The sequence below is a fragment of the Dermacentor variabilis genome, chromosome 7 (assembly GCF_050947875.1).
Source record: "Dermacentor variabilis isolate Ectoservices chromosome 7, ASM5094787v1, whole genome shotgun sequence".
Classification (NCBI taxonomy): Eukaryota; Metazoa; Arthropoda; class Arachnida; order Ixodida; family Ixodidae; genus Dermacentor; species Dermacentor variabilis.
In genome coordinates this window covers 9684340-9709734 of record NC_134574.1, presented here as the reverse complement: position 1 = coordinate 9709734, position 25395 = coordinate 9684340, and the positions used below count along the sequence as shown (strand labels likewise).

At 43.9% G+C, this 25395-nt stretch overlaps 1 protein-coding gene across 3 annotated transcripts in view; it reads right to left on the bottom strand.

Annotated features, from left to right (window-relative positions):
• The window catches only part of Polr2I (RNA polymerase II subunit RpII15), a 119361-nt gene that overhangs the window by 64147 nt on the left and 29819 nt on the right, over positions 1-25395 (bottom strand). For all 3 annotated transcript variants that reach the window (XM_075698203.1, XM_075698204.1, XM_075698202.1), the window contains exon 4: positions 23696-23822. In XM_075698203.1, coding sequence (XP_075554318.1) covers positions 23696-23822 — 127 coding nt within the window. The remainder of the gene's footprint in view (positions 1-23695; positions 23823-25395) is intronic.

Below are 25395 nucleotides of genomic sequence, written 5' to 3'. Positions count from 1 at the left end.
CCAGTTGGAGACCTGATCTTGGTCGGCAGACTTCCCTTCGCCAGAAACGGTTTTATACGACAGGCCATGCCGTGTTTTAAAACGATGGAGCCACCCGCCCGAAGCTTTAAAATCTTCGATGCCCAACGAGAGTGCTATCTCATCAGCTCTCTCGCGAACAACTGTCCCGTCCACGTTCACGCCTGCCGCCCTTACTTCCCTGAACCATGCCAGAAGAACCTCTTCCATCTTGCCATGCTGGGCGCCCCTTGTTTGCTTCACGCCGGCGCCGAACACTTGAATGTTCTTCTGAATTTCTTCTCGCTTGCCGATGATCGTGTTCAGCGTGGAGACAGGCCAACAAAGTTCGCGTGCCAGGTCGACACGTTTCTTCTGCGGATTTTCGTCGACTTTTGCTAGGACGTCGAGTTTTTCTTTCAGCGATAACGCTTTACGCTTTCTAGACATGGTGAAGCGCACGGGTGAAACGCGGCACCAAAACAGAAGAAACGATAAGGGCGAAGTGCAAGCTGAACGCTCGAAACACCAAAATGGCAACGAGAAATGGCAAGCACAAAGCCAACAAAGCCTACAGCATCGTCAATGCATGCGCCAATCACTGCTTCTTGGTCACATGATTTTACCGTGAGTACTATGTCTTAGGATAGATGGCGCTAAAAACCTTCGGTGCGTTTGGTGTGCGAGCTTGCGAAAATTGCTCCCAGAGGCCGCCACACTGCTGCAGGCGCTGTGCAGAAGCACGGCCGGACTCTAGCCGAGCCGAGCCAGGCCAAGCCTCGAGCATACAAAGCGCGCGTCGCCGCGTCTTTAGTCCGCCGTGCCTGTCGTTTCGCTCGATGTTAATTTCAGTAGCTCTGCCCACCCGCTTCAAAGGACTGGCTCTGATGTTATCATCATACAGAAGACGTTTCCGGGATCGTATTATCCAAACCGACGTGGAAATACGATCGTATTAGCCGTACAAAAATGCATTTACCTCTATAGGGCATCGGCCGGGAACGAAAAAAAAAACGTATTATGCCGAAAAACGTATTTAGCCGAATCGTATCAACGAGATTTTTTTTTACTCACTCTGTTCATATTGACTCACTATACCACTACCACCTTTCGCTGTTCTATTGTGCAGATGGCCCAGCTGTCACTCAAGGAGCGTCACCCAGTTCTGATGCTAGATGAGATGCAGATTGGCAAGGGTCTAGACTTTGCCTCATCTACTGAGACCCTGTTGGGAAAGCCAACAATACCCTTGACCAGCAACATAATTCCGGAATCTTGCTATGCCACACATGCCCTCGTCTTTATGTTGGGAGGAATTTCTACTCAGTGGAAATAGACAGTCGCTTACAAGATTACTGGTCAGTCTTTCTGAGCTGATGTAGTAAAGGAAAAGGTCAGTACAATCATAAGTTCCTGTGAAGATGCTGGTGTGGCTGACATGGGGTCATGCAATCAGGCACTCTGGAGGCTATTTGGCATCAGTGTCACAAAAAAAAAAAAACTCGAAAGTGCCATGCTCCACACCCATGTGATAGTAACAGGTGGCTATATTTTATTGGCGACGCGCCACATACGTTGAAGAACTTGAGAGGGCATTTCACGAGAGGGCACAAAATTCACCTTCCAGAAGATATAGTGAAAAGGAATGAACTGCCAACAGCAGTGGCCTCCACAGACCATGTCAAGCAACTTCTTGAACTGGAGGAAGACAACGAGTTCCGCCTGGCCCCAAAATTGACCAAACCTGTCTGAGCCCAGGGCATTATGAAAAAATAAAAGTAGGTCCTGCACACCTCGGTGGCAGCAGCGGCAGGGAAACACCGAATCTAAGCCTGTGCTCTGCTTTTCGCAGTCAAAAACATCAACCTTGGCTTATCGTCACATCCAAGCGCTTGCAGAAGAGCTTCCGCACCGCCCTGGCCTGCGCACAAGAAGCTAAAATTTGGACTGCCTGCACGCATCTGTGGCGCTCGCCACCGGCATCTCGAGTATACGACGTCTGTTAGAAAAGTATCCGACCTTTGGCCAAAGAAAAAAAACTGGCATACCTGGAGCGCTGGAAACCTAATCACCCTCAAAGTAGTCTCCTTGGAACTCCACACACTTCTCCCAGCAGTGCTGCCATTGTTATTGTTGGAAGCATTCCGAGAAGGCCTCTTTTGGAATGAAGTTTAACTCAGTTGTCATTGCAGCCATAATGTCCTCTCTTGTCTGAAATCGCGCTCCTTTCAATGGCCTCTTGATTTTAGGAAACAGCTAGAAGTCGCAGGGGGCCATGTCAGGAAAGTAAGGAGCCCGTTGAACTACAAGTCTGGTCTGGTTTCAGAAAACAGGTCTGAATCAAGTGCGAGGAATGTGCAGGAGCATTGTCGTGATGGATGCCCCAATTTCACAACTCCGGTCTCTTGTGCAGCACAGCATCACGTAGGCGACGGAAAACATCCCTGTGGTACTGTTTGGTGATTGTTTGACCCTGTGGTGCGTACTCGTGGTGTATCACACCGCGGGAATCAAAGAAATCAGTCAGCGTCACTTTGATGGTGCTGCGCACTTGGCGGGCCTTCTTTGGTCTTCACGACGTGGAATGCTTCCACTGTGACTACTGGTATTTGGTTTCCCCCCCGTACACCCAAGACATCGGTGGGTGGGTGGACGGACGGACGGATGGCTGGGTGGGTGGGTGGGTGGAATGGAACATAGATATTTTCTTCCGCAAGAATTAGATGCAGCTGGTGTAACCGAACATAAGAATTCCTTGAAATGCCTTCACTTGAATGCACGCTCGCTCTGCACTAAACTAAAAGATATTGTGGATTAGAATTTCATGGAATTCCTATCTCTGTGCAACAAAATCTTCTAAAGAAAGTGAACAGTGTTGCTGACATGACGGAGGTTCCCGAACTCATGGAGCTAGATGTTAGTGCCATACATTGCCTTCCAGCCAGACCTGGCAAGATCCCCGGTGTGATGGCTAGGTTCACAAGGCAAAAGGCACGAGACCAGTGGTTTGAGAAAAGACATAAATTGAAGGAAAGTAACTCCAGTGTATTCATACTCAAAAACCTGACCAGTCACAACAGGCACTTACTTGGTATAGTGAAAGAATAAGCGAAAAAAAAAAAAAGGGCACCATTACGTGTGGCACCGAAATGGCAAGGTATTTCCGAGGCGGGCGGATGGCGACCGAGCACTTGTAATACGAAATGCACACGACGTTCCTGCTGATTCGTTCTTTCACAATTGCAAATTGTTCTGTTAAAAGTGCAGTATGACACAACATAGATATTTTCTTCCACAAGAATTTGATGCAGCTGGTGTAACCAAACATAAGAATTCCTTGAAATGCTTTAACTTTAATGCGCGCTCGCTCTGCCCTAAACTAACAGTTATCGTAGATTTCATCTCTAGTTTTTCCTTTTTGTTCGACGCAGTCATGGTCATGGAGATGTGGTTCAAAGATGACTGCGAAGAACTTAGCTTGGCTCCCTATCACTGTTATTTTTTAAATCATCCAAATCGTCGAGGGGGCAGTGTTATGTTGCTATTGAAAGATGCAATGAATTGCAAATTGCTTCCATCATTCTATAGTGTACGTGATGACTTCGAAATACTTACGGCACGTGCTGCCACATGCATGTTCTCGGTTTGTTACAGGCCCCCAAATGGGAACCTTCCTAGTTTTTTTTTGTATCTATGAATTCTAACCATGACCCCCTGCTGGATGTTTACGGCAGTATCATACATAAATAGGATGTATTTTTCTCATTTGTTGCCATTTGCGTACTGACAATGCCACCGGCATAGGTGACGAAACATCTATGTTTTTGTTATTTTATTGTTGAGTAAAGCCAGTGAAAACAACATGTTAAGTATCTATGAACAGTTTCTACGTTTTGTTTCCGAAAATAGCTTGTTCTTGACATCTGTTGGTGATTTTAACATAGATCTGTCTGTAAATTCTGCATACCAGAAAGCAATGATCACCAGAATAATGTCAAATGATTGCGAAAATCTGATTCCTTCGCCAACCCAAATTACAGGGAGCAGTGAAACTTTACTAGACTTATTCATAACAAATATGCAAAACGAAAGCATAACCGCCGGTTTGCTATCATACGATATAAGCAACCACCTTCCAATATTTATCATGATACCTAAACATAGCTTTCAAGACAAGAGGGATGTGAGATGCTTCCCATATCAGCCCATTACAGCAGCCAACCTTGAGGCTTTTAGAACTCAGATGTTAACCTGTGACCTGGAAGTTATCAGTCAAATCACCAACGCTGAAGAGGCATATACAAAGTTCATAGATTTAATTTCTGGAGTGTACAAGTACCACTTTCCTGAAAAGAGAATTACCATAGGCAAAAAAATTTGTAAACCCTGGATAATGCCTGAACTGCTTTGCAATACATCACAAAAACGAATTGTATCATAAATTTATTAAAAATAAGGACCCAGACACACTGAAACAATTCAAAATATATCGCAATAAACTGAATAAGGAAATAAAACTAAGTATAATGCGACAATTTCACTCTGAATTTGAGTGCTCTACACCAAAACCTGATTTCTTATGGAAAAGGTTAAATACTGTCCTAAATCGTAATAAATCATATTCTCGTATAGAAAAGCTGAACATAAATGGCAATGAGATATCTGGCATCCCTCTTGCCACTATGTTTAATGACCACTTTGTTAGGAACGATCAAAACAGTTCACCTGGGACATTGTTTAAGTTGAAGCCTGTCGCTAGCCCCTTTTCATTATTTCTTGAGCCTGTCTCTGAACATGAAGTTTTCTCTGCTTTCATGTCGCTGCGAAATAGTTCCTCGTGTGATTTTGAAGGCATGCGAATTGGACCTGTAAAGCATGTGTTAGATATTATCCCACCGTACTTTAAATATATTTTTAATTTATGTTTGTCCAGTGCAACTTTTCCGAAAAGAATGCAAATTGCTAAAGTGAGTGTTTTATTTAAAAAGGGAGACAGAAATGATATCCAAAATTATAGGCCTATATCCATACTGCCTATCTCTTCTAAGGGCTTGGAAAAAATCTTGCATCGCCAATTTAATAATTTTTTCGAGAAGAACAATATAATATCGCCTGCCCAATTCGGCTTCAGAAAGCTTAAATCCACCGAACATGCGCTGTTGGAACAAAAAGAATTCATTTTATCCCAGTTCGAAGAAAGAAGACTTGTGCTTAGCATGTAGATTTTAGCAAAGCATTTGATAATATTCACCATTTAACACTGATTGAAAAACTTGATAGCTATGGCATTCGAGCTCATTGTTTAGCACTAATTAAATCTTACCTGGCAAGCAGACAGCAATTTGTTCAGATAGATACGCATTGCTCAAGTATGAAGCCTACTTCAAAAGGAGTTCTGAAGGGAAGTGTTTTGGGGCCCCTTCTTTTTAACGCCTATATCAATGATATAACGAATGTTTACCTAAACGTGAAATACATCCTGTATGCTGATGACGCCAGTGCATTTGTTTCAGGAACAAGCTGTACAGATACAGAGTATGAAATGAACGTCATGCTCTCCAAGCTGAGGGACTGGTCAATAATGAACCAATTAGAAATAAATGCAAAATAATACCAAAGCTGTGCTCTTTAGGCCTAAAAGTAAGCCAGTGAATTCAAATGTTTACATTATGTATGGGGACAAAACAATAGAAATGGTTACTAGTATGAGAACTCTTGGCGTAACATTTTCGAGTACTATGGTTTGGGACGAATATATTGACGCTCTCACAATCCAGTTATCTGGAGTCATTGGCACGACATGGAAATGTAAATCACTGTTGCCATTTTAAAGTTGAACTTCTCATTTATAACTCTTTTTTATTCATACCTCTATTATTGCTTATTGGTATGGGGTACAACTACTTTTCTTAACTTGCATAAATTACTTGTCTTGCAAAAGAAGTTTGTTCGGCTGCTCTTTAATGTCCCCTACAACTCCCACACTATAAACTTATTTCAGGAAGCCAACATAACTTCTGTGTTAAAGCAATACCAGTACAATTTAACAACTGCATTTAGGCAGGAAATAAAACTTAACTGCTCCTTTCTACAAGAACTTCGGAGCCTTGAACTCAATGAAAAATTTTATGCTATCCATCATAAAGAGATATAGCCGGTTCAGAACAAATTATTTAAGGGAACAGCTGTCATACACAATGCCAATGCTTCTAAATAAATATAATCTAGGCGTTGATATCACGCAAATAACGGCCCAACAACTGAGAGACGTGTGTGCAGGATTTTTAAATTGCTGATTAAGTGCACTTCCTCTCGGTTAGTATGATATAAAGAGTGTATATATATGTTTCTGCATATGTGTGTGTATGTATATACAGGTATATGAATGCATGTATATATATATACACATATATATGTTCAGCGGCGCCTACTTTTTTCATTTGTATTCAACATGAGGACTACACAAGCTACCCAAGTATTTTTGATCTGGACACCAGTGGCTCTATATGTATATGGGTATGTATGTACATTTGTATATGCGCATATGTGGGTACAAGTGGGTATATATATGTATAATGGATATGCGTATGCATGTATGAATTGTCGAATATTCTGTATGGGGGCTGCCGGTCTCGTCAAGCTGCCTCTACTGGACCAGCTTTTACTTACAGCCTCCTCCATCAAGTAGATGGAAATAAAGTTATTATTATTGTTATGTTCGCTCACACATCATGACACCGCTGCTGCTCTGTGCTGCCACATTGAAAAGAGCAACCTTGAGAGGGACGCTCAAACAACTGCATGGTTCTTTGACAAGATGCACACATGGTTTACACTAATCACATCCAGAACCCGGAAACAGGCTGGGAGACATCTTGGTGCAACAGGCGATGCCTTTCTTCAAGAAATAATTGGCCTTGTTGAAGCTATGAAAATTGAAGGAGGCAGCCGTGGATGGAAGCCAGTGGAGACAGGAACCATCCTGACCACAATGGCAGCCATGGAACTGCAGGAACACCTTGTAGTGAAAGGGGTTCCACTTTGTGCTCTTTTCCAGACTAGGGCAGGATGCATTGGAAAACTTCACAACAATAAGACGGAAGACTCTGTTCCATCTCCTAGCAAATTCAAGTCCGCACTGCGCACTGCCTCTCTTGGGCAGTTTCTTCGGTGGAACCCCAGAGAAAACTACGCATGTTCAGACGCAGAGGAACTAATCGAATTTCCTGACAAAGTACAGCAGCCTTGTTCTGCTATTATATATCGCCCAGTACAGACAGTGGAAAACATGGAGTTAGATCAGGCCTTCCTTGATGTGTGCGGTTATGCTGCAAGAAACGTAAAAGAAAACTGCAGCACATGTCGCATATGTGCAGAGGCTATCGCAGGTGAACCTCTTGATGCCGCAGAAAACAAAATTCCACTTGAATTGGCGTCAAAAGCAGCACAAGGTTTGCTGAAGTATTGCGAGGCTTCATTTAAGATGCATGAGCAGAGATTTTTAGATGGCAAGATTCAGCTGCAGCATCTCACAGATGAAATTCTCAAGAACACAGTAAATGCAATACCCACTTACCATGATGTAACCCCGCAAACTAGTGAATTGTTTTTTGAAGATGAGGATGCACATATTCTGCAACCACTGAAACGAGACAATCAAGAAGGATGCTACAACAGCCAAATGCAGCAGCAGAAGCATTGGAATGCATCAAGCAGCTCAAGCCATTCGATGACTGAAGAATGGTTGAAGAAAAGAAAGTGCTGACTGTCGCCTTTCTCCTGCAATTAAGTGTTTGTGCATGTGGCACTTTTCGCTGCTGTCTGTGATTCAGTTTTCAGAAGCGATTGTGGAACGACGGTCCAAAAATAATACAGGACTGCACGTAACAGAAATATAGAAGGCCGGGAGAGCAATGCATGAAATCAAGCTAGTCATTACACTCTAGGCAGATTATTTAGACAGTTGGGAATGTGACATTTAGACCTTTAACTGGAATTTTTTTTTTTTTCCATGGTATTTCCGTGGTTTTCCGTGGCATTTCAAGATACAGCGAAGTTGTTCCTACGTCTCATATAATCAGCTAACACATTGTGAAGTCACATATATTAATTTGAGGTTCAAGTGATACAATGGGTTTAACCGAGTGTCTGCAACCTCATAAATACGTCTCCTGCGACCACCAAAAATTATGTGTCAAAGATGCCTCAAGGTCTAAGTATAGCAGGAAAAAGCATCGGAATGCATCAAGCTGCAAAAGCCATTAGAAGACCAATGAACTATGTTATTACAACGCTGAACAGAAGGTTGAAGGAGAGTGCAAGCTTGCAGTTGAAGACGACATTATGGACTTGCCTGCTCTTCCATTCACTTGTATATAACCTGTAAACAGATTTCCCTGTTTTTTTTTGCTCCTTGTATATTCAGGATGTTCTTGCATTTGCCGCAAGGTGGACGAGCGAATGCCAAAGAAGAGGTGAACCATGTACTGAAGGGCATAGCAGATGACACATTTAACCTTCTCGTGTATAAGAATTTTACCAGCAGTGATGACAAAGTGAATGCCAGCGTTTCAAAGAAGCTAAAAGCTGTCGAATTGTGCATCAGTATACCCGTCTTCCAAATATAGCCGCTACAACATTGTGTGAAGACCATTCCGCACCTCAGCAGACCACGTCCAAGAGCACTGTAAGCATCGCTTGCCGAGAGATAGACACCATGTCGTTGGTTGGCTCCCAGACATCTGCCCCTCGGCCATTTACACACCAGAGTTGTTCGCCTTCATTATCACCTATCGACCTTGACTACTGGAACGTCGTCGTCTTGCAGTGATTTTTCGCCTTCTTCACCAACTGCCTTACCTCAGCACGCCGGCCAGTTACATCGGTTCCTTGCCTCGTTCAGCGAAATGTTTGACCTGAATGATCGCCCTTTCGGTCCGACCTCCATTGAGAAGCTTATAATATAATTGACATTTGGGATACCAATCCAATTCACCGGAGACCATACCATGTGGCCTTGGATGAGCCCGAAGTGATTGAAACGGAAGTAGAACGGATGCTTTCTCAAGGAACCATTAAGGCATATTCCAGCCCGTGGGCATCACCAGTAGCCCTAGTTAAAAAGGACAAAGCCTGATGCTTCCGTGTGGATTACCGGCACCTCAACAACATAGCAAAAAAGACGTTTACCCTATCCCACGCATCAATGACATCCTCGACTACCTTCACGGTGCAAAGTATTTTTCTTCCATTGTCCCTCGTTCGGCTAATGGCCGATGACTGTAGACATCGACCGCAAGAAGACGGCCTTTGTAACACCGAGCGGTGTTATGGAATATAAACGCATGCCAATCGTGACATGCAGTTCTAGAGAAGTAAGCACTGGGTATCACGTCACTTCTATGATTCCAGAGCTTATAAATGGGGTGCCTTTTCTTGCTGTTTGTGATCAAGCCTTCACAAGCTATTGCAAAACAATGGCCCGAAAAGAATGCGGGAGCGCACTTCAGAATAACAGACTGGCCGGTAGGGCAATACGCGAAATCCGTCAGTTTGTTGCTATCTAGTCTAGTACCTAAGTGGGCTCTATGTAATGTCTTTATAGTGCTTTATGAAGTACTGGCAAATGTGAAAAAAAAAAATGAAGGGAAGGAAAAGCAATATAGTAATGACGTTGGATAGACATATGTCTTAGCATTATCTAGCAGATGACACGCACTTCAGCATTCTCAACACTTGTTGCAGGAACTCTGCAAAACAACTAGATTTGTGTTATAAAGTGACATACATGAGATCAATGGTCTTATGGATTCCTCTACAAGCTGTATGCTGTGAACTGAAAAGTGAAATAAATTCAACATTTTCTACTGGTCTTGCAATAGTTTTGCACACAGTTCTGCTTTACTTTGAACGCATTTGACCAGGGTGGGGGAATAAAGTTCCGATTCCTATAGAGGGACAAATTTTTCAACTGCGAGGTCTGCTTACTAAGGAAACCTCTGTACCATTCTGCTAAGCCAGGTGGAAAGCAATGGTCCCTGTGATGAGACTTCGTCCAGCTAGATGATCTCCGCAGAACATATTTGATTTTAATGCCCTGCACTGCAGAACAGAGCACTCGGAAATTAGTTCTGTGGAAGCCCACAACGTAGAGGAAGAATTGTGAAAGAGAAAGTTTGTCATCCTCCCAAGAGTAGCCGAAGCAATAAAAAAAGTTGACTGACGTGGCTGCTTAGGTGTGTTGATATGACATGATTGAAGCCTTTAGCACACACAACTAGGACGAAAAGCAGGCATGAAGCACATGGGCACTGACTATCTTGTCCTGTCGTGCGCGAAAAGCTTCAATGATGAAAGAAGCCCATATGGGTACATCTTATTCGAACAGTTTAGTTTGAAGCACGGGACCAACATGTAGACCAACTTGAAGCACGGGACCACCCCATGTGGCAAAACCCTGTTCCACTTCACGAAAGTATGACAACTCTTTTAGGGATAGAGCGATATGACGGTTTTTCTACACAGGTATTGCCTAACCGGTCTATAAATTCTGCCTTGATAATTCCCCACTGTGTGGCAAACCAGTCTATCGCTCTACCTCGCAAGAAGCTATTGTACTTGCATGATGACAAAAAATGTCTGCAGGTTGTGCATGCGTGATGTGGAGCAGGGTTTTGCTTCTATATATGGTCCCATGCTTCAAAATAAACTTGTAAGTCGGCGCTTGTGTGCTTCATATCTACTTCTCATCCTAGTCTTGTGTGCTAAAAGCCTCAATTATGAAAGAAAAGCCCATATTGGTATATTTGGTATGAACTTCCTTTGTAGCCCGGGTGACAGTTAGCCTTTAAGAACAGAATATATACAAAATGTAGGCATATGAAATGTTGACAGAGTGATACATGCAATGCACAGTATTTGTTGATACAATAGCAGTATGTATAAGCCAATTTTAAATATACTTCACTAAGCTTGTATAGCTCTTAAAGCATTCAGAAAATCAACGCTGCTTCACTTCACCAAACAAGTAGATGTCATTTCAACCAATAACTAAACTGCCGTACATCAAAATTTGAAAGCTTTGAGTAAATTTGAGTAAGTAAGGCTAAATAAAGCCCCTCAATCCTTGCTCCTGCCGGCATAAAACTTTGGAGGTGCGTAGATGGAAGCGCTTTAGCGTTGAGGCCATAGATGGACACAAGCGCGACAACACAAGTATGACACACCTACCGCCTGAAATACTGCCGTGTTCATCTCCTGCACACTCACAATAAAAAAAAAAAGAAAAAATAGTCATCGTAATTTTACGTTGCAACACATAATTAGCCATACACCTTTGCTCATGCCACAACACACGAACATAATTCACTGTACACATCTGCTCGCGTCACGACACACACACAATTTGCTGTACACATCTGCTTGCACCACAACACTAACATAATTCGCAGTGCGCATCTGCTCGCATCACCCACACAATTCGCCATAAACATTTGCACACATTACAACACGCGCGTACACACACACCAATTCACTGCAAAACTCCACTCGTATCACACCAGAAAAGCACACTTGTTTTCACTACATCACTGATTGCCCTCCAAGCCAATTCGAACTTGTTACATTTCATAGCTTCACGTCGCCGCAGTTCTCCATGCAGTGCACTCACTTGGGCCCTTCGTTACCTTCAATCTGCTGTACGAGACAAGGTTCAAACTCAGAATCCACAGCATAAACTCTATGCGTCTGCCGCACAAATTGGCACTGCGAACTCCTTCACTAAAGTCCCTCCATACGTGCTGGCTGAAGGGGCTTTATGCTTCAGCACAAAAGTGCAGCGGAACACATGCCCGGCACGCAATACTGTGCATGCAGTCTCTAGAGATGTGGCGGTCACCATAAGAGGAATGCAAAGGGGACAAGCTGTTTTCCGCTTAAAAAGTAGTTTTCAGTCGCTGTTTTCCAAATGCACGAAAATTGGCAGTGGTCTCCAAGCACCCAGGCACTACATTCCACTGTACGTTGTCTCTCGTGGCACAACCCGTCGCAGGTTGACACAAAGCAGTGAACACAATCAGATCACTGTTTACAATAGGCGGTGGTTCTTGGATGGAATCGCATTAACAATTTAAACCGCAGCTGGTGCAATTAAAGCCTCTCCATAAAAGCGAAAGTAAACAACGCTAAAGAAACATAGCGTCACTTCCACTCGGAACAGGAAGCTGAAGCTACGCAAGTTCCGCTTGACGCCGAAAGCTAAGGAGGTGAGTGGGAGTGTGGAGGAGGAGGGTAAGTTGGCGGTACTTAATCTGGTCGGCGGAAACGTGCATGGAGGGGCTTTAGTTATGCCTCACATTCTTCATTCCATTGCTCTTTACACGGTCCTTAACTTGTTTTCAAGCTTCTTTGTCAGACAGCAAGTTTCTGCTCCATATGTCAGCACCAGTAGAATGCACTGACTGTACACCTTTCTTTTTAATGATAATGGTAAGCTGCCGGTCAGGGCTATACCGAATAAATGTGCTGAATGCAAGTACTTCACTGGTATATGGCACCTTGCACTGCCTCAAGGAGGACGCATATCTCCACAATTTCTTTTTTTGCATGCATTTTTTCACAATCTTGCACCACCCTATTTTTGAACACCTTTGAAACTTTTTTGCAAATATAATTTTTTTTGTAATAAAATGCGACATTCGTAAGCTTAACAAACAAATCACGAGAATTGGCAAGTATGCTTGAGATCCCCTCTGAATTGAAAATTCAACCACTACACTACCACTTCAACAATAACAATACACTTTAAGCTAAACAATGGATTAATAAAGTTATTAAGAAGGCATTATTTGCATACACTGATTGATCTGCATAGCAAAGATTGTTTTGCCATCTTCTGAGAAGGTACTCTCGGCTTGTAGTTTGTATGCATTTTATGCTGTTAGTACTGTTCTCAGTGTCATGCATCACTTTTCCCTTTAATTTTCTTTCTTCCAAACATGAATATTTCTTGAATGGGAAACATTCATCCACTTGAGAGTAGCATTACACTACAAAAAGGACTAGCAGGGTTTCTCAGAAGGAAAACTTTGCAATTGAACAAAAACTCAGCCTGCTCTAGAGGATCAAACCCAGGACTGCCTTCAAGCTATGATGGAAGAGCCAAGCTTGGGTATATGTGTTGAAGTGAACTGCACTACTGAGCTACAAAAATGAGCAAAAATTATGCGGATCCAATGTACTGTGTGAATCGGTGCAAGTGAACCTTTCTGCGTTGTGTGTGTCAATTTATTACAATTGGAGGTGACGTTTATGGTGAATGTTTAAGTTCTCCAGCATGTAGTGCAATACGAGAGTGGTGAGTTGATGTAAAATGTTACCTTGCATGCACCACTTGTGTTTGTCTACACAGTACACAATGCACAGCAAGACATGCTTTCTTGAGGCATTGTCATGCCTCAAGACCTGTGAAACCTGTTCGTAACCTGTGAAAAGGTTATCTCCTTCATTACCTCACACGGCACATCACAATTACATTCTGGAGATTTACATGCCAAACCTATAATCTGATAATGAGGTATGTGGTATTGGGGGACTCTGGATTAATTTTAACCACGTGATATTCTTTAACTTTCACTTAAATTGAAGTACAGCAGCGTTCTTGCATTTTGCCCCCATCAAAGGTGGCTGTGGTCAGGTTCGATAGCAATGCCATAGCCACAAAGCTACTGCGGCAGGCACAAAAGCATTGATTTGATGGGTGGGCAATTCTGTAGTGTTGTCTACATGCTGCAGTGCTTTAATGCGGCTTTGCAGCTGCACGACCTGCGTCAATTGTCCGCTTGACAAATTTGCGCAGTTTATTTTTCAGAAAGAGCAAAAATGCATCATACTGTAGCTCGAATTTAAATTCGTCCAGTTTGTTTGCAACAGCTGCTCTATCTAGCAGCACAGTAAAACCTTGTTAAAATGTAGTTGGCGGGAATGTGGGAAAAGTACGTCCTAACCGGTTGTATGCCTTAATTGAAAACCACAAATTACCCATGACTTACCTTTCAAAAGGGAAGAAAAAGTCACGAGTAGTAATGTTGACAACACACAGCTTGATTCTGAAGCAATGGACCAAAAGTCGGTCAGTTTCAGTTGCCGCTGTGCAAGCCTTACAGCGACAACAGCATCCTCAAATTCTGAGAGACCTCGGGCTAACTTGGCCACGAGGCCTTTCTTCTGGGCCCATGGACACATTGGTCACAGCTTCACGAACTTCAGTCAGAGTCAGTCGGACCTGCATAGTCTGATTCGAAGTCGTCGTCATCATCATTCTCAACATCTTCAATTTCACGAGGTGCAAAAGTGGCAACGATCTTACTGTCTGATAACTCTGGAGATGCTGCCACGTCACTGTCAACATGATTCAAACTGCGGAGTGCCGGCATTCCCTTGTTACTCCAGGACCTCTGTGAGTAGGCTGTTGCAGTGGCCGGCACTCTTTTTGTTTTCGGCATTGCTCATGCGAACAATGAACTTCACTCAAGCGAAGCAGTTCTAGACTGTAGTGGAATTCACTTGCTGCCACTAGTAGGCTAGATGGTGTATTGCACCTAGCATGTCGATGCAGTACTGCTAGTTGCAGTCCATTGTTAGCAGCATTCTACCCAGCAAGTTCTTGTATAGATGCTTGACTGAGCGAATGATGGCCTGGTCGAGGGGTTGTGCAAGCGCCATGGTGTTCAGCAGCAAGAAGAGTTTGATTGCCCTCAATAATAATAATAATATTTGGGGTTTTACGTGCCAAAACCACTTTCTGATTATGAGGCACGCCGTAGTGGAGGACTCCGGAAATTTCGACCACCTGGGGTTCTTTAACGTGCACCTAAATCTAAGCACACGGGTGTTTTCGCATTTCGCCCCCATCGAAAATTGCCCTCAAGTTATCCAATGCAATCAAAGAGAACGTTTACTTTTTTTCTCCTGAAAATGAAAAATGGCAGTCCAGGACGTGCCAACAGCAAAAGAATTCATGAAAGTAATGGCATTTAAGATGTGTTGCATGTATCTTGAAACTATTCTGATTGCAGTCAGGTTGCAAGTTTGAATAACAGGCTCAAAATGCTTTATTAAAATAACTGGGAAGGTAGACAGTTGTGTGTACATGCTCGGTGCGAGTATGTCATTTTATATAGTGGGTTCGCTCCTTTTATGATTTTTCATGGTGTGTTGCACAAGGCATAATTTTTAAGTGCCTGAATAGGTGTATTTCAAGGCTGCTAAACATGAAACAGTTGATGTTCTCATATGTAATGTTCTATGACGAGTTTTCGCATCATGTCCATATTCTGTAAACTTGTGAAAATTTTTAATTTAATCTGCACTGTATGTATGGTTAAAGTACCTCAGGTTCACATACTGGCTGATAAATAGCAGTGGCAGCTTTTCGCTTCCTGTTGTGTTGACTACGAAAGCAACCAACAGCCTTTCTTTGACGTACTTGCCACCAGTGCAGTTTTCGCCAACATTCTGTTGGGCAGAAGTCTGCAAAAGAGTGCCGACTTGTCCATGTTGGAAACGTCTTCCACGGCATAGTTGGCGAGTTTCTGGAAGCGGCACGTTCTGTCCTTCTAAGGCACTTCTGTGGCCTGCATGTGCTGCCTATGTGTTGTGACACACTTTAAACCTTGCTAGCCAACCGTTGCTGCAAGAAAAGTTCTCGCAGTTGGCTAGCAAATATTTCTGCTTTTTCGGTGTGTAGGAGGGCACTGACTGGTAAGTTGTGCACCCTGGCTTTTTCAGCCACAACATCAAGGCCTCTTCAACCTCAGGAAATCCCTTCAAGCGGCACCTCTTGGTGTTACATGCAGCGCCGCTCCTTAGCTTTTGCGGTGCTTTCCATATGCCGCAAACCGTTGTCAAAGGCAGTCCCCATGGATGCACGATGGGGGTTTTCATTGTTCCAGTTTCTATGCTATGAAGGATTTCTCCAATTTCTCCTTCATGCTGAGTATGCGATTTTCTTGTCCATTCAGCTTTGGCATGGCTCCGTTTGGCATGGCTCCCGGCGAAATACTTGGTCGATGCTGAACCACCCTGAATGACACCACTCCCTGGGAGCAACCCTCCTAGGATGATGTCACATGCGCAATGAAATATCCAGTCGCCGCAGAGCCATCACAAATGACACCACATCGATGACACACTCAGAATGTAAGGGTGGTGGCTGCCGCGATGCGGCTTTTGGCTAAGCCAAGCTCTCCACGCATGGCAACCCGATCTAAAGGAGAAAGCCCAATCACCCTCGCCAACATGGCGGCATCGATACACGGTGTCGAGGTTGTCTCGATTTTTTTTTTCAGAAGTGAAAAAAGGAGAAAAACATTTGCAGTGCAACATGCTGCTTGCCAAACTGTGACTTAGTGAAAATGGTACGCACTAACAGGTATGCATTCTACAAGCCACTACATCGTAAGTCAACACATTGGGTTCATTGGGGGCTTGGCCGTAAACTGTAGCAACTACACATTAATCGTAACTACGTCGTAGGGAGGTACACATTAACAATGTTTTACTGTAGCAGAATTTTATTGCTTTCTTATACATGCTCTGAACCACCCCCTGATGTTGAAGCAAGAAGCAAAGAAAGCTTTGCTTTAACACTTTTGTCCAGTGTCAAGAGCGCCCTTTTTTTGTAATTTGTTCTTGTGGCTCAGAAGCAGAGTTGACTTCAACATTTCCATGGTGGTCTCACTTAAAATCTGCACTGAACAGGCCTTGCACTGCTTCTAGCATCCTGGTTAGCACAGATGAGTCTTCTCAAGTGTGATCCCCTGACCAGAAAGAAACTTTCTTCAACTGCAAAGCTTCCTTTCCAAGAAATTTTAATGGGTCTTCACGTGTCACTGTAAATGTGTTCGCCACCACTTTGGGACCTATTGTGGATGGCACACGTGCCTAGGTATTACATATTTTTGCAGTGCAGTAGTTACGTAGTTTTTTTTTATTTCTTTAAGCTTCCTCTTCTTTTCATCAATACACATGCACTTCATTATGAATCTTTTACTTTTAGATGTGGCACACAAGCAGCAGTAAACTTAGAACAGAAGAGACTAACAAGCAACACATTTTTTAGATCACAGTGAATGTCTGTTGATGTTGATGAAATTTTATGTTGTGCCTGCATCAGGAACTTGCGTGAAGCAAGTACCCCTATGGCATCCTTTCACAATCAAAAAGCTTACGATGGAAAGTTTGGAAACTGATGGGCGAATCTTTTTTGCAAACAACTTTTCGTAACACTTGACGCAACATTTGTAATGTGCTAAAATGAACCCAAAGTCATAAACCTAACAAATAATATTGGATGATTGGCAGGTAAGGAATGAGCATGCTAGCTGTCCATAATAGCACATTTTTTATATGCAGTTGTCATCAGTGACCACTCTGCAAGAGATAAGGCATGCTAACCCAGCCCGAGGTCACTTAGCAGCAGCATATGGGTTCACAGACTACTTGTGGCAAACATCAAGTGCTTAGTTATTACGCTGTTTCTTTATGTGCTTATTAAGTGGGAAGAAAAGCAGAAAACAATGGTTTTTTTGTGTGTTTGTGTTCGTCTGTTGTGTTGTCGTCGTGTTCCATGCTGATTCAAAGAATGCGCCCAGCTTTCCACCTTTCTACATGACCTGTGTAACACAACTGAAACGGCTGGTGAACGCAATGTTCACTTCATTACATTGAACACTGTTATGCGAAACACAGCACATGCAGTTTTTAGCCCTTACAGTGACAGATAGTACCAGTGTTTCACCACAGCAAAATTTACTTTTTTTTTGTCTCCTCTATCATGGACAATGCATATTTCCCATTTATTCTCAACAAAACATGCAAGTAATGAGCACAACTAATGTGCACAAGTTAAATGAGACTTTATTATTTGTTCATACATGAACCGCAGTGCTATTGAAGGCCAACTGTAACAAAATTATGGACCACGTAAAAAGCCCAGTTTCAGATAATTTAGAATATTTTATGCTTGAAATAAGAGTGCGTGCTTCACAAAACGGTTGCAAGAATCAATGTTTTTCATAGCAAAACTGAAAAAACCGCCGCCATTACCACTTGCTAGAAGTGACAGGTCGTCTGTTTTCCTTGCTTGGATACAGTTTCCGTGTATCTGCAAACAGCTCTCGCATGTCTGCTAGCTGCACAGTTAAGGCACAGATCCACACGTGGTGCAGTTACGCTTATCGGTGAAAATTGGATACGTACAGTCTAGTGTGGCTGGTGCAGGAATAGAACATATTGTATGGCACAGGGCGCATCGTGCGCTAGCTTGGCTGACCAGCAGCTGGCCTATATACAGCTCACATTCACTAAAGCGAACGTGTTGCGTTTGCCCTGTGGCAACAACTGATCGCCGCACTGCTGTAGGTCATGTTTAAAGCGCAGGGTAACATTTTTGCGATCTCAGCGTCCTCGGCATGACCTATTCGACTTCACCGGCCGCAGCCTGGTATGCTGGAAATACCCGACTCATCGACCCATCAGACAATTACCGCCATCTGTAGTAAACAATGATAAGCAGCTGAGACTCGGCGTGCCCAGGCTAGAGGGGCTCGCTGCTAAGTGCGTGTAAACTCGCGGCTAAACAGGCCGGACTGCAGCCGTGATAAGCTTTCACCCATTTCCCTCTGGCAGCATTACATTCCTCCATGGCTTGCCGCCACAAATGCAGCTTGCAGTTTCTGCTCATTTCTAGCGGTGTGTCAGAAAGGCTTTCGTTCGTCTACTTAAACACATCCGATGTAGGGATGTGTGAAATGCCTTGAAGATGATGCGCTACAGGAAATGATTGCTCGAGAATATTGACACGTGTACTTGTCTTTATCGGGCGACATGTTTCACCGGCCAACAAATGTTATCGCACAGTGCAGGACGCACTTGCATGTGTGGCAAGTTTCTGGAATGTTATCGATGGTTCCATCCACTGTCTGTGACCGAAACTTGTGTAATCTGATTGCATGTGTGCACGACGCGAATAATGTAAAACTTTGTGGAAGGCGCGCACATCCCAGCAATTAGTCTGGAACATTCGACGATTGATGTATAAAAGCCGACGCGCTTGACCCGTTGATCAGATTTTCGACGATCGCCGGCTGTGTTCGCCGCTCTCGTTGTGCTTTAAGTGTAGCCTGTTTTGTGGGCACAGGTTCGCCCAATAAAAGCTAGTTTTGCCTTTCACAGTATTGCTACTGTGCTCTTTGACATCACGACCACGTGACATCTGGTGGAGGTGCTTCTCTTTGATGTACCAGACGCTCCCACAAAGCCGTGACCCAAGCCCACACCCGGAAGACAACACCAACATTGCCAAGAACCAGCAAGGTAGTCGCAAGCTGCAAGGACTGCCCCCGGAGCACGGACTTTCGCCTGAGACGACCAGGAAGATCGCCACCAAGTCCATCCCAACGGCAGCCCCAGCGTCCCCAGCGTCCCCCGTCGTGCTGCAGCAGCCCAGGGAGCCTCCGACGTTCCGCGGTTCAACGTTCGAGGTCCCGGAAAGCTGGCTTGAGACGTATAAGAGTGTCGCTACATTTAACAACTGGAACAGTGACGACAAACTGCGACATGTCTTCTTCGCATTGGAAGACGCGGCCAGGACATGGTTCGAGAACTGAGAAGCCACCTTAACGACCTGGGAACTGTTCCGAAGTGGCTTTCTGCAGACATTCGCAAGCGTCGTGCGCCGAGAACGAGCCCAAGCACTATTAGAAACCCGGGTGCAGCTACCTAATGAGACAACCGCGATCTTCACAGAAGAAATAAGCCGCCTATTCCACCACACCGACCCGGAAATGTCCAAAGAAAAGTGCGCCTACTGATGCGTGGCGTAAAGGAGGAACTTTTCGCCGGAATGGTACGGAACCCACCGAAGACCGTCAACGAGTTTCTTCACAAGGCCACCAGCATCGAGAAAACACTGGAAATGCGGAACCGGCAATTCGACCGCCGCACTAACTTGGCAAACTACGCCGGAGTTCAGTCACTGGCCACCGACGACCTGCGCTCGACTATCCGAGCGGTCATGCGGGAGGAGCTACAAAAGCAGTTCCCTTCATCACAGCCTCAAGTGGCTTCAATTGCCGACGCCGTCTGTGAGGAGCTCCAACAACTCTGAGTAGCCCCTGAATCGCTGCAGCCTCAGCCGCAAGCGATGACATGCGCCGCTGAAGCCCGCCATCACATTCCCCCTCCATGCCCACGCAGCATTCCAAGGAAGACTGATGTTTTGCACGCCCTCGACCACCGTGCACTTTGCTATCACTGCGGAAAAGCTAGGCACATCTACCATCGATGCCCATACCGGGAGATGGGACTCCGAGGGTTCGCCGTTAACGCGCCACGACCACAGATTGGCGAGCAACCTCGCGATGTCACTGACTACCTCGCCGCCACTCAGTGGAGCCCTCGACAACCGTCCCGTTCACCATCACCAGGCCGCTACCTGTCGCCGCAGTGCCGATCATACACTGGCCAAGCCCGGGGCCGCTCTGCGAGCCCATATCCAGAAAACTAAAAGCAGCAACCGATGGAGGTGAGGTTGCGGTTTGTCGAACTGACGAAGATCCTCCGCTGCCGAAGAAGACGTCGAAGAGACCATCTCGACGACAAAATAATGACACGCCGCCGTCCCGACGAAGTCAGAAAGGCAAAACTAGCTTGTATTGGGCAAACCTGTGCCCACAAAACAGGCTACACTTAAAGCACAACGAGAGCGGCAAACACAGTCGGCGATCGTCGAAAATCTGATCAACGAGTCAAGCGCGTCGGCTTTTATACATCAATCGTCGAATGTTTCAGACTACTCACTGGGACGCGCGCGCCTTCCACAAAGTTCTACATTGTTCGCTTCGCGCTCACATGCAATCAGATTACACAAGTTTCGGTCACAGACAGTGGATGGAACCATCGATAACATTCAGAAAGTTCTCACACATTCAAGCGCGTCCTGCGCTGTGCGATAATATTTGTTGGGCGGTGAAACGTGTCAGCTACCCTTGCATATTATACAGAATCCACAAACAATCGTATCTGGGTTTCAATACCATCACAAATATTATTAATAAAAACAAGAGAAGTAGTCCCAACACAGAGCGGAGCCTTGTGGCACACCAAATGCAACAGTAACATCATCCGAGAAACTTCCATTCAAAACAACTGCTTGCTTTTTAAACAATAAAAATAATCTTAAAACAGTTGTGTTAGTGTTGATGTTAGCAAGTTTCTGCAACAAAAGTGAGTGCAACACCATGCCGTACACTTCTTTTGAAATCCATAAATAGACAATGTATTGGAAGTCTCTTACTGAGACAAGCAAGTTAAAAAAAAGAAAAATTGAGGTGGTTTCGTGGGGCAAGAAAAGCCCTTTCTTAATCCATGCTGGCATTCCGTTATATACCCAATGGAGTTCAAATGACAAAAGCAAGTCGAATACAACATATGCTCGAGCAACTTGCAACATACAGTGAAATCTCCCTATAGCAAACTTCAGGGGATCGCGACAAATTGTTTGTTATTCTGAAAGGTCGTTATAGTGAAAGCCCCAAAATTAACTATTATGCCCATCAAACTATCAGTTAGCAGTTGTCACTGTACGAGCTATCTACGAAAATGTCACTGTTGGCTCTTGGCCTGCGCTGTGACACACACAACTGAAGCACCGTGTAGTAAGAGTGGTGCATGCAAGAGAGATACTGATGCCAAGAAAACCACCAACAGAGGAAGCTCCACATCACCTCCCCAAAGTGCAATGTTTCTTTTTGTTTGTTTTTCACATTCCTTGCCAATGACACTGCAATTGTCTCACTCGAGGGGGACACAAACTATTTCAAAATGCAAGCAGTATGGCATCCCTGCGAGCAAAGACATTACATTTCTTCACGTGCGTAGTTGGTACGGTCGCAGAAAGAAGTGTGAACAAAGGAGGAGATGTGCCTCTGTTGCTAGGCAACACTTGTCTGGGTGGAGCATGTGCTCGCAAAACCCGATGCTTTGTCAGAGGGGACAAAGCATTGGCTTTTGCGAGCACATGCTGGTTTTATGAGCACAGGAAGGTTTTCCGAAGCTATGCACTGTGGCATCCGTTTTCTGCACCTTGTCAGCTAGCCTAATGTTCCGGCTGCTGTGAAGAATATACGAAAATCTAAGAAGCCCCAGATTTCGAAATGTTAATTCGTGGTACTGGGGCATTGCTAACATGAGATGAAAACTGAATAATTATCGTAAGCAGTGTGTTCAAGGGAACTGGTTGGTTCATGTTTGGAATGAAAACAGGAACAGTGCAACACAGGACAAGCGTGTAAAGAGCACAGGACAGTGCAGTGACTAGCAACCAAGAGCGGCCCTTTGTTGAGAGCATCTCTTACGCTCTCACCAAAAGAACTGTACTATATCCGTGGCTGACGCTTATCCTTCTTGTCCTTCTTTTTCTGTTCTTTTTTGTCGCATTCAATGATGTCTTTATATGCTGCTTCTGCAAATAAAGCATTTGGTTGCTAGTCAGCACTCTGTCCTATGCTCTTTATTCGCTCGTCCTGTGTTGCGCTGTTCCTGTTTTTATTCTGAATTATGATCATCATTCTGTAAAGTTCAGTATTCTGAAGCTCACAGTACTGAAATATTTTTACACTGAAACTAAAGCAGTCAGCAGGGGATCTCTGAAAAGTTTGTTAATCTGAAAAGTCAGTTAATCTAGTATTTGTAGTAATGAGGCTTCACTGCATGGGAGTAAGGGAAATAGGTCTATAATTTGAGACATTGCTCTTGGAACTGCTCTTGAATATAGGCAAACATTAGCTAGTTTCCAATCATCAGGAAGTTTACCGTCTAAGAGTGATTTATTATAATTTATATAAAGATACGTTGCTACTGTACAAGCACTATTATTTGGTACCCTCGGAGAAATTCCACCAGGTCCTGTCGCCTTTGAGGCATCTATAGAGTCGATTTTCATTGTGCCATCAACTGATAATATGACCTCTTCCATAGCCGAGAATTGTCCATAGCAGGGCTGTAGTTGAGTCGATTCCATGGGATGAAATACAGATTGAAAAGAGTTACTAATCAGTATTGCTTTTGCCAAGTTCTCTGTCACTAAAGGTCGTTCGTGCATTAAATTGTGCACCCCAAGCCTCCTGTTCTTGCACCACTTAGAAAGACTGTAATGATCCCATTCCGTCCCTTTTCATATTTTTTTCACGCTTTTATTTTTGTCATGCTCTTCTTTCAGTCTTCCCCTTCCCCTAGTGCAGGGTAGCAAACCGGAGGTTGCAACTCTGGTTAACCTCCATGCCTTTCTCTCATTTGCATCTCTCTCTCTATAAATTTCCAAAATTTCTTCTTGTTTAGGAAGCCAGACACTATATTCTGTAAATACTGTTTTATGCTTTGATATGACTCTTGCTGATATAAGACTGTCAACTCACTTAGCTTACAAAAGTTGCCCAGAGTTGTATGTCTGCAATATTTAGAATATCAGAGCAAGCTGGATATAATCTCAGAAGAAGCTAGGCATATACCTGCTCTTATTTGTCAATGATTAAATCAAAGCTAGAGAGGACAAGCATTTGGGACATCAACCCTGTGAGCATACTGCTGACTGGGCGTGACATGTAGGGATTCCTTTTTTCAAGAGCACATTGCCACCTACCTCAGCTCTCCGGGATTGTGCCTGGAAAAAGACGGCCTCACGGTGGCCACACTTTGGGCAGGTGTGGTCCTCGGTGCGTGGCAGCGTGGGGTCATGCACCACGTCTGACACAATCTGCGTCAGCTCACTACACGAGAAGGCACAAACTCAGAACAGCTGCAGGACTTATGCAATTCATGCAAGTTTTGTGTTTGCAGTACAGGGCTTTTGCCATAAACTCTGCATATTAACAGGCATGCTACAATTATGAAATTACTTGAACTTATGTTGCACCTTCATGTGCAGTCCCTTTTTACTTTTGTTTTACCAGTTTCTTTCTGATGTCATGTAAGATTTGGATATGTTTTATTTTGTAGGTGTGTATGGCATGTACGAAGCTGAATCAAGTGTTTCCTAATGTTTTCCAATTACTGTTTCTAATTAGGAAAAGATTAGTTATTATGATTATAAAATGTATGATGTTCCCCCCTATTGCCTGCAGTAAGAGGTGGGAAACCCACATATAGAATTTCTTCTCTTTTCAATCTCACGTCTGCCATCAGCCTGTATTGATGGGAAATAAATATTACACCTCGGCACATGCAACCACATTCACTCTTGCCCTTGGCTTCACCATTTGGCTCTGTACCCCTTGATTGACGCCCACACCGACAGTTACCTCTTTCCAGCACGGAGATTGTCGAGGTCATTTGTAGGTGCAGGCTTGCAGCATTTTTAAGTCCAACTGCTCTCGCAGTTACAGCTGAATATTGATATATTGCAAATTGATATAACAACTTATTGGATAAAACAAAGCAAATTAATAATTAGGCTGGTCACGTTGTATGCATTCACAGGTTTTGTGCAGCCATTCTATGTGAACATAACGGTGACTTACAGAAATCCTTGGACTCTGGCGAAATACCACCATCATAGAAAGCTAGTGTTACCATTGCGATAAACAACTAATTACGGACCAATATCCTTGACTCTATAGTCATGCAAAATTCTAGAACACAATATTCATAAACATACTATAGAATTTCTTTACTCAAACAACCTTCTAACCTCTCTTGAGCATGGTTTGAGCATAGGCCAACTAGTAAATTTAGTCTATGATGTCTCTTGTAACCTCAACCTGTGTAATAAAGTGTATGTTATTTTCAACGGCTTTTCTGAAGCTTTTGATTCCGTTCTTCATTCTTAGACATTCTTCATTAAACAAATTGAACACCACACTAAATAAATTTTGTTGAATCACCTCCTGTTAACATTATATCCAGGGCCTCACAAGAATGTGTATTTAGGTAGCGCTCACATTATTCTTCCCTTTCACGACATTTTATTTTGATAACAAATATATGGACATCAAGGTGCATTTTCACCATACTGACAGCGTGTGGGCCGCCAGCGCATGAAGGGCCTCCAGAGGGGCAAGTGATGTGCAGTGTGTTTGGTAGCTAAAGCAGCCTAGTTAAGGGAATACACTGTCAGGCTCCACTCAATCCACTCTGCAGGGGGAAGCAGGGCGTGCCTTTTGCTGCTGGAACTGGTGTCCCTGATCAGCTGTGCGCATAAGCCAGTCTGAGTGACATGGACAGCAAACATCAAGCTAAAGCTATTTAATACCTTCAGTAGGTGTTGACAAGCACACACTGTTCTCGTCTCCGAATGAATTTTGTTTTTTTAAGTCACGGAAGGGTGCAGCACCTTAGAGCGAT